The 10048-nt window shown below is 40.9% G+C and overlaps 1 protein-coding gene across 1 annotated transcript; it reads right to left on the bottom strand.

Annotated features, from left to right (window-relative positions):
• Positions 1-7679: 7679 nt before the first annotated feature.
• On the bottom strand, positions 7680-9320 carry LOC104596228 (leucoanthocyanidin dioxygenase-like). The gene is made up of 2 exons (XM_010257302.3): positions 8716-9320; positions 7680-8520 (listed from the first exon to the last, which is right to left on the bottom strand). The coding sequence occupies exons 1-2, from the start codon at positions 9225-9227 to the stop codon at positions 7956-7958; spliced, it is 1077 nt and encodes a 358-aa protein (XP_010255604.1). The 5' UTR covers positions 9228-9320; the 3' UTR covers positions 7680-7955.
• Between the last annotated feature and the right edge of the window lie 728 nt (positions 9321-10048).

Raw genomic sequence — 10048 nt, 5'->3', positions numbered from 1 at the left:
ATCAGTATATAAGAGCTCCGACCCCCAAGAGCAAGGGTAACTTGCGTGATCTACACTCTAGCCCTTTCATTTTTGCTCTGCAACTCTCTCTTCCAGCTACTCACTTAAGCATCGGAGTATTCCCGCCGGGAGAGCTCCCCGGGGATCCTTCTTCTTCCCCATAGATATCTCGTCCGTCACCAGCTAGGAGCGTAGCCGCTGCCAGCTAAGAGTGACCAGATTGCACACCATCACATGCTAAATTGATTTTAGTTGTAAAAGAGGAGAACCATTGCATCTATTCACCATTGGATCCCAATGGATCTATGTCGTTGATACCTTTTATAAATAGTGGAGGCAAGGAGTCCATTTTCCCCCTACGTGTCTTAGAGTGGTCTAGTCTCAAGGTTCTATGTCTATTGTATGGTCGAATTCTTATCTAATTCGTTTTTTTTTCATTTTTTATTATATTTGAGGTCTCCAACAACTTTCTATTTTCATTGATGAGGGGCGAGTTGGCCCTCTAGTGACATCATGACACATGGCACCTTGGAACCGTCATATGACACCTCAGTGTCATGTAGGCAATGACTTCAAAAGCACTTTGGATACATCACACCTGCCCTAGCTATCTTATCAAACGCTCTAGTGTGAAGTTCCTCTCCAACACTAGGATCTATACGATTCGGCGAGTGTGTTAGTTTAGGCTTAAAACCGCCATGATCTGTGTCATCCCGCATACATGTGGACTCCATTTATTTTATCAATTGTTGGCGAATGTAAAAAACACGCTAGATTGATTTTAGTTGTAAAAGAGGAGAACCATTGCATCTATTCACCATTGGATCCCAATGGATCTATGTCGTTGATACCTTTTATAAATAGTGGAGGCAGGGAGTCCATTTTCCCCCTATGTGTCTTAAAGTGGTTTAGTCTCAAGGTTGGGAGATCTCAGTTCTGTGTCTATTGTATTGTCGAATTCTTACCCAATTCTTTTTTTTTCATTTTTTATTATATTTGAGGTCTCCAACAACTTTCTATTTTCATTGATGAGGGGCGATTTGGCCCTCCAGTGACATCATGACACATGGCACCTTGGAACCATCATATGACACAGTGTCATGTAGGCAATGACTTCGGAAGCACTTTGGATACATCACACCTGCCCTAGCTGCCTCGACCTCACCTTGGCAGGCCGACCTGCGGACGCTCCAGAAAGAGTTAGGTGGGCGTAAGAGGTGACATACTCCCACCGAGGTGAGGTCAACATGCACCTCTCCTTGCAGTTGAATCCTCGGTGGTTCCTAGTAGGATTAATGACCGCCAGTTTTATGAGCTGATGCAGTACATCTGTGGCATAGACCTACAAATGCAAACATGGGAAGGTCGTTTCACGGCGATGGCTGGGATGTAGCCACAATTTGTATTTGGCTTGCAAATGCCACAGGCACCCCAACTATAGGAGCAGCAACAATAACAAGTCGCCAGCCAAATCCACACACCAATAGTGAATTAGGACTAGCAGCCCGAGACTCTACTTACATCCCATCTAAAGAAACCGGTCGAACAACTTCCTCCGTTGGGACCACCACCACCGGTTCCACTGAGGAGTCTCGAAGGAGGTGCTACAAATGCACCCACCGCTCAGCAAGAAAAAGTTGCTTTGCTCCAAAGGACAAGGAAGAAGCAAAGAGGGAAGAAGCAAGAAAGGAAGAGGTGAGCCAGATCGCCACCTCTTCCACACCGCATGGCACCACTGACCCAGTTAACCACCTCGACAACTTTCAGGCCCTAATGCAGTTTCATGGGGCCTCAGATGTGAGCCTGTGCATGACCTTTCCAACCGCTTTCTGAGGCACAGCTTGGATGTTGTACTCTGGCTGACTGCGAGCTCCATAAAGACATGGAGGTAGTTTGTGGACCTATTCACGTCCCTCTTTCGACCAGCAAGCGGTGCCCAAAGTTCGTAACCAATCTCTTGAATGTGGTCCAATGTCACGATGAGAAGTTAAGAGACTATATTAAAATATTCAACCTAGAATGACTCCCAATCTCGAACTTCAATCTCGTCGTCCAACTTACCACGACGGTCAACAGTGTGACACCCTGATTGCAGGGGGTCAAATTAAACCCTCCTAATTCCATGGAAGAATTCCTTAATCAAATGGTCAAATATATAAAGGCCGAGAAAACACTCGAATCTCAAATAGAATTGAATGGGAAGAGGAAGAGATCGGAGGACGACCAAAGCGATAGTAAGGAAAGGAAGAAAGCAAGTCGATCATTCATCATTATTGTAAATTTTGGCAACAACAGATTTTAACCTTTACATCTCAAAAGACTCAAATATAAAAGGAGGCATTAAGCCATTGACAACAATGAAAAAACCCTACATCCATCGACCATTTGGGGCAAAAGGAAAAGTTGAAAGACCTACCAACAACAAAGCAGGTTTCAACATCTTCCCGATATCATTTGACACCACACATCTCACTAAATAGATGGAAACCTACCATAAAATTTGAGATCCACCATTTATGAGATATATAGCGGTTAGATTGGAAGGGTGTTAGAAGTATTTTGTATTTTAGTGACGTGAATATAACGTCACCAAATTCTTGGCACCAAAAATTTTCTATTGACTATGCGAGAGGAACCACAAGAAATGAGATTTGAGAGAGTTAGTGGGACATAGCACTTTATATGGCTGCCGTGGAGCGTTGTTATTGGTTACACAGTCTGCTTTACGAGTCTGGATTTAGTGGACCCTTGAGTTCACGAAAAGCGTACACCCTCCAATAGGAGGCATGCACGTTACCCACTTCAAACTCATCTTAACGTTAACAGGCTTTTGGACGTTATTCAATTGAATCCGGTTGAACCGGACAGAAAAAATTCTTTTGAATTATTTGAGAGATCATTTGAACTCCCTCCCATTTTCTCCTAGCCCTAACCCAGAAGCAAACCATCCGTGATTTCACTGTACAGCCGACGTTCGTGTGTGTGAAGTACACCGGCGGCAAGAAATCAATTGGAGATAAGTATCTTCTTCTTCTTCTTCTTCTTCTTCTTCTTATTCCGATGCTGGCAGTCATCATCCATCAGAACGAAGGTCCACCAGGGGAACAGGTACTCTCTCCACCGTATCATTCGAACCCTACCCTGTTACCAGATCATCGGTGACCAACACCAACCAACGTCCATGAGGAGCTTCTAGGTACATCACGAACATTACTTCCCCCGCCCCCACTATGGATGCACTTGAAGTTACATCAGTGTCATGTTGCTTGATTTTTTTAAATAATTTTCTAAAAAATGTAGTGACTGATATAAGCTACAGGTCTCTTAAGTCTTGATTATGAAATTCAAGCTAGCTCCTTACTAGAAATTGCTGGTTTCCCAAGACACTAGTTTCCTGTCATGAAGATCAATACTACTTTGGCCATGCTTAATTTTGGTAGGTATGCTTTACCACATTAAACAAAGCAATGCATTAGTTTGTTTACAGAAGTGCAAAGAGTTGAAGGTTAGTCTGAGCTATATTTTCTGTTTCTTTACCTATTTTCATTACTGAAGTTTAGTTTTTGGAGGAAGTTCCATTAGATGTTGCTCCACATTCTCTATGGAAGTTTAACACCATTGCTTTTCCAATTGCAGAGTTCTGTCTGTTAGCCTGTTCAAGATACTGGGTACAGGAAACAAGGCCAAGCTACTGGAAACAAACTGATGCCATTCATTGGGTACCCTAGAGTTTCCATGTGGCAATTCATGCCACCTGCTACAATTGGTGCCTCACATGATCATGTTCTCCACCCCCTGGTTGCTTAAGCTGGAAGATCTTGGTGATAGATTAGCCTTGATGTGCCTGAAGAAATGTTCAGTGTTTTTGATCTTTTTTTTTTGGAAAATTTCCTTGTTGACTTCATTTTAGTTGGAAATCATAAATAACCGGATTAGATGGGTTTAAAACATTCGGAATTTTGTAATTTTGTTAACCCGGTATTGTTGCTCATTTGTAAAATCGGATCCAAGTAATTTATTTTGGATTCTCGTCTGTGTATGTTTGACACATCAATGTTATTCATTAGATATTTAATCTACATATGCTATTTTTGCTCATTTCAGAATCATTCTGTTCCTTGGGTTAATTTTCTTGTCCCATGCGTGGTGTTGTCTGAACGCCAAGGGGCAGACAGAACTGCTCAGATGGAAGCATGTTTTCTAGATAGACCTGGCCACCTGTAAAATTTGAGCCTAAGTTGAATGTTAACAGTTAACTCAACATTCAAAACTTGGTAGTACAATTTTTTGCACAGGTCCAACAGACATTGCTGTGCAGCATATGATAGGATGAATGAATACTAGTATTTGCGGACTGTCATGCGGGATATGCTCTCATTTTCCAACAAAACTCATTACTAGTTATCAATTGAATGCTCTCATTTTTAATGAATACTACTTGACTGGTTCATGTTTTTTTTTTTATACTTTTTGCTTAGATGCAAGTTTTTCGGGTATGGTATCATTGTCAAACCCCTGATTTTCCATTACACCATGTCTGCAAGTGCAGGATGGAGTTTCCAGTTGTATTTTATCAATTGGCATTCTTTCTTGAACATGGGTAACAGACTAACGGCCTCACAAATGATTTTGAATCTTCGTAGGAGGCCAATTATATCGGCATTGGGCCACGACCAATCAATCTGATATACCCGATATGTACAGAGCTGATATGTTTTATGATTAACCAAATCTTATAATAAGGGAGTCGGGATTTCCTGCACTCGATGTTTGTATATGCTAAGGTGCACTTCCAATCAAATTGGAACGGGTCAAAGTTCGCGTGACATCGCGCATCTACAATTGAACGGCTAGTTTGCCATGTTAAATTTTTAATATCTTTCTTTTTACCAAATTAAAAAAATAAAAAATAGGTGTTATGAAGCAGGGGTGAGCAAAGAAATCGAAAAATTGAATGAAATCAAACCGAAAAATCGGTTAACCAAATCGGTCGGTTCAGTTTTAATTCAGTGTTTTTAAAAAATCCAAGGTGCCGGTTCGATTTCGGTTAACCAATATAAAAAACCGACGATTAACCGAACCAACCGGTATACACATATTTCTTTATATTTTATATATATTATAAATTAATAAATATGCATTATATATAAATATATATTTATTATTTATTATTTAAAATATAATATTTTATATATATTAATAATTTTTATTATACATTTATATATATTTTTATAATATATATTTTAAAAACTAAAAAACTAAAAAAACTGATAAACTGAACCGGCCAATCGATTAATCGACTGATTTCGGTTCAATTCGGTTCTTGTTACCAGTTTTCCAAAAACCGGTACTAAGCACCCTAGTATGAAGTATGAACACCCAGTTGACATTTCGATAGATGGAAAATAGGGGAAAAACAGAGAACCATTACAAAGCAAACCAGGCGGACGTCGTTAATGAACGATTGCATGGAGAAAATATTTATGTAAAGGTTTTCTTTTTTCTTTTGTAGAAATTTTATGTGAAGGTTCAGTATTTTTTATTCCACAAATGAAAATTGAAGCGACAACAATCTTGTTGTTTTGACCTTGAAATTTTATATATTTAACCTTCAAAATAGAGTTATTATCGAAACTAGTTCTCACTAGAAATGATTTTTTGTAAATGGCTTCTCCACCTATTTGTTTTGCAAACGTTTCGTTAATGGTGTCCGCCCAGGCTAGGGTTTTATTTGCAACAGTTTTCTTTGTTTTTTTAATACTCATTTTTATTAAGATCTCATATGCTTCACGAATATGTTGAACATCTTCTGTAGTAATATCTTCATCTGTGGAGATTAGCATTTATTGGGGTGATAGATTTATGCCCATCGATAAGATCTTCTAATTTCTCCATCTGATGTTTATGGAGGGTTGGAGACATGTGAAGAGGAGTGTATATCTTTCTGTTTGGAGTCCCAAATTCTTCTTCCTTTGATCTCTGCAAAATGAAGAAAAATGGATTAAGGTTTCATGAGTTATTGCCTGTTGATCAACACTGTTAAAATTTCCCTTTTTTACTATTTTCTTTTAGTTTTTACAATTCTTTTTTTTTTAAGTTTAAAAACTTTAATCTAACGGACAAACTGCTCCGTTTAAATGGGTTACACATTTGGGCCAGGATACTGTGCGAACTGTTGATGTGTCCCAATTTCATTAGAAATGCACCTCCGCACACATGAAATCGAGTGCAGGAAATCCGAGTACATAATAAGGGGTTTTATTATATTATTTTTTGAAATCATTTGTGCGTTACAAGTTGCATCGTAGGCATTTAACTTACAAATCATTATGGTAGTGTAAATACAAAGAAACCTCATAGAGCTAACATATTTATATCTTATTGAGAAAATAGGAATAGGGGCATAAAAACAAGAGTAGAATCTAGAGACGGAGAAGAGAGGGAGTAGGGCGGGAGGCAGCTTCGTTCAAATCCCCAATAAAATAAAACAATGGATTTATACTCCATGGAATCCAAAGGCTTCAAAGCTGGTAATCAGAACAGTACTAATAGCCATAACTATACAGACTGAGAATACAATGGAGGCCCTATCGTATTTCACTATGGCCCTCTGTACTACCAGTAACCCAAGAAGTATGCCACAAAAGTACCAATAGAAAAGATAATTTCATTTTTGTGATCTACGTGGGCCGGTAAGTATTGGACTGCAGACATTGAAGAAGAGAATCAAACCATGAAGGAACAAGTGGCTGCTGTCACCAGCACATAACAAAGCCATGGCAAAGATGATAACTCACAGTGTAACAGACATGAATCATGATATTTCATAGGGTTTACCCAGATATTGCATTCATGAAGGCAACCCCAAATAAATGAAACTTTGCTTGAGGCTACTTCTGTTGCACAAGATCATGATGGTAAGTAAGCTGGCCAATGCAGTACAAAACTCTGAGACTGGATCTAATTAGCAAGAGTACCCGTTTCCCCGGTGGACCTTCGTTCTGATGATGACTGAGGACCGCCGGTGTACTTCACACCCACGGGCGCCAATTATACACCGATGGTTTGCTTCTGGGTTAAGGCTTGGAGGAGAAAATGGGAGGGATTTCACCCAAATCCCAAATAATTCAAAAGAATGATTTTTTTTTTTTTTTTTTGCCTTTTTATCTTTTTTCTGTCCGATTCAACCGGGTTCTATTGACTAACACCCAAAAGCCCGTTAACATTAAGATGAATTTGAAGTGGGTGACGTGCACACCTCCTATTAGAGGGCGCACGCTTTCCGTGAACCCAAGGGTGCACTGAATCTGGGCCATGCCATCCCATTCAGCTAAACGTGTCTGGACCACAATCCACAAATACAACAAAATCAAAGCTTTTGGTGATTTATTTTATGGCACTAACTTGAATTAGATTTTAAATGAAGTCTTGGTGGGGCCACAGCAATAAATCAAAGTCGATAGATTTTCGGTTTCATAAAAGTTTGAGTCTTTGACCAACAATAAATGAGATATCGACCGACGATGACATATTGATATCTACCCATTAGTGGGCCCGAATCATTCGTAATAGGACACGTGGCAAGTTGCGAGCCTCTACAATTATGTGATATTGCTGGATCACCTTCTTCATAATTGTAATGAAATGAAGAGAATCAAAATTTATTACACAAGAGCTGATTAGTGTGAGTGCATACATGAAGATTGAATGATTCTGGAATTGAAATTTATGATAACAAGATGCTAAATTAACCATCCGAGGGTCAATCAACAGAGACCATAACATGAACAACAGAACTTAAAATTCAACACGACCAGACAGACCACTACTTCTATCCCAGACAACATGCACTAAATAGACTAATTTGGAACGAAAGGCCTGGACAACAGAAAGAGATTGTACTGGATATACGGACACACCAGTACAACCAACAATACAACAGTAGGTAATAGATTTCATTTGGAGAGAAGGGCCTCTTGCGATTTCCTGAAGAGCTTGTGCTGGATGTGCTGAGCGAAGGTGCGAGGCGGATAGCGCGCGGGCTCTGTTTCAGTGACGAGCTCCGGTAGTGGCTTGAGGATGATTTTCTCCTTTGGTGGTTCGCAGAAGACCGCCCACGAGATCCTAATCTTCTCCTTGTTCACCAGTCCTCTGTGAAGAATGCTCTTGTATTTGCCATTGCTCAGTATCTCAATGGTGTCTCCTACGTGCATGATGATGGAGTTGGGCACGCACTTGGCCGTCACCCAGTTACCATCGTAGAACGCTTGCAGTCCAGGTACCATGTTGTGGAGTATGAAGGTGAGAGAACTGACGTCGGTGTGAGCTTCAACGCCTAGAGCCAGCTCCGGCTGGGGACACTTGGGGTAGTAGTTGATCTTCATTTGCAGCAATAGCTCTTCTAACCCACCAACTTCTTTTTCCAGTCTCCCTTCTTCCACTCCCAACCCGAGCGACAGTGCTGAAAACACCCTGGTCGCTAAGCCTCTAAGTTGCCTCGCGTACTCGCTCGTCACCTCACTGCACGACCAACCATGGGCGCCATGAGCCAACCAAATCAAAATATCCAAAACCCAGTTAAGAACAAGTGAAGTACCAAAAAGTTCGGTTTGGAAGGAGTACAAATACAAATACTTAGAGTGCAAACTTTTGTATTTTATGTATTTATACTGTGCAAACTGAGCCAAAAGGACGGATTTACGGTGATAAACTTACGTGTAGTCTGCAGGAGTCTTGGGCCAGATAGACAAATCGCGCTTGTCTTCAGGATATATGAGGTGGAAGAAGTAATCCTGCCACTCGAGCTGGCCACTAGCATTGTTAGCCAGCTTGCTCCCATACCCGGCAATCTTGCCGGAGGCTTGATCGTTTGCATGCTTCTCCTTTTCCTCAATGGGGAGATCGAAGAAGATCTTACCAGCGGCCTTGACCTGATCGATGAGATCATCAGGGATGCCATGGTTGACAAGGTGCATCACACCCCAATCCATGGAAGCTTTCTTCAACTCCTCCCTGCATTTCTCTCGCTCTGCAGGGTCCTCCGAATTGAGACCCTTCAAATCAACAGTTGGAATTTGAGGTCCTTCGTCTGTTTTCTTCTCATCCTCAAATACGTTGACGATGTTGATCAGCTCTTCCTGAGGACGCACGTATTCTTTGGGGATTGAAGCGATCCCACTGCTGGCCAAGCTCTCAACTCTAGATGCAACTGCAGCTGAGGGAGCCATCACAACAATTTGTTTTTTTCTTCCTTTGTTTCTGGCGTCTCTGAATTTTACTATTTGCCAACGAAGAACTTCTACGGCCACCCCAGATGCGTGTTGCCTTTTTATAGAGCCTGATATCCCAACAAATATAATGAACAAAGATTGGAACTAATAAACTAAACCTCTAGCTTAACCTGAAAATTAAGGTAAGCACGTTATGCTAGCTACCAACGAGAGAGAGAGAGAGAGAGGGAGAGAGAACTGGAAGATAGGGCTCTGACCGACGGGTTGAAGCACGAACAGTCGAGCACTACGATACGGAAAAAACCGAAGGATGCACGTTGTACCCAACCCCTTTCTTTGGATCATTCGTCATAATCTCCTCCATTTTGACAGCTGCATTAGATAATATATAGAATACTCATTATCTGTTTATTTTTCTTTTTTTTCTTTTTCTGGGTAGACACAAGAGAAACTTCCACCAGGAGGAATGAACCAAGTTTTTCTCTTAGCCTAAGGCACATAGATAGGCCTCACTTTTAAGTGCCGGATCCAAATTAACTTTATGCCCGACCCGTGTGCTTTCCATGGAATATGGTTGGAGATAAGTGACCAGGAATCGAGGATTCCATATAATAAGAATATACCCCTCGGGAAATCCGGTTTATTCCAGGTTAGGTGGGCCTCGGGAAATCTGGTTTATTCCTTGTTTCAATGGGCCTCAAGGAAAACTAACTGGTTTATTCCTTGTTTCGGTGGGCCTCGGGAAATCTGGTTTTCTAGGTTGCAGGGATCTTTGTTGGCTGGCTAACGTTGGTTCTTTGTAAATTGTAGTAACCACT

Source organism: Nelumbo nucifera, chromosome 1 (genome assembly GCF_055504915.1).
Source record: "Nelumbo nucifera cultivar China Antique chromosome 1, China Antique-T2T, whole genome shotgun sequence".
Taxonomy (NCBI): domain Eukaryota; kingdom Viridiplantae; phylum Streptophyta; class Magnoliopsida; order Proteales; family Nelumbonaceae; genus Nelumbo; species Nelumbo nucifera.
The sequence above is the reverse complement of the archived record's forward strand: the minus strand, read 5'-3'. Positions and strand labels throughout refer to the sequence as shown.

Coding starts and splice junctions, on each gene's coding strand:
- LOC104596228 (XM_010257302.3), bottom strand. CDS start 9,227: ATGGCTCCCTCAGCTGCAGTTGCATCTAGAGTTGAGAGCTTGGCCAGC. Junction 8,521..8,715: donor AAGACTCCTGCAGACTACAC/GTAAGTTTATCA, acceptor TTGGTCGTGCAG/TGAGGTGACGAGCGAGTACG.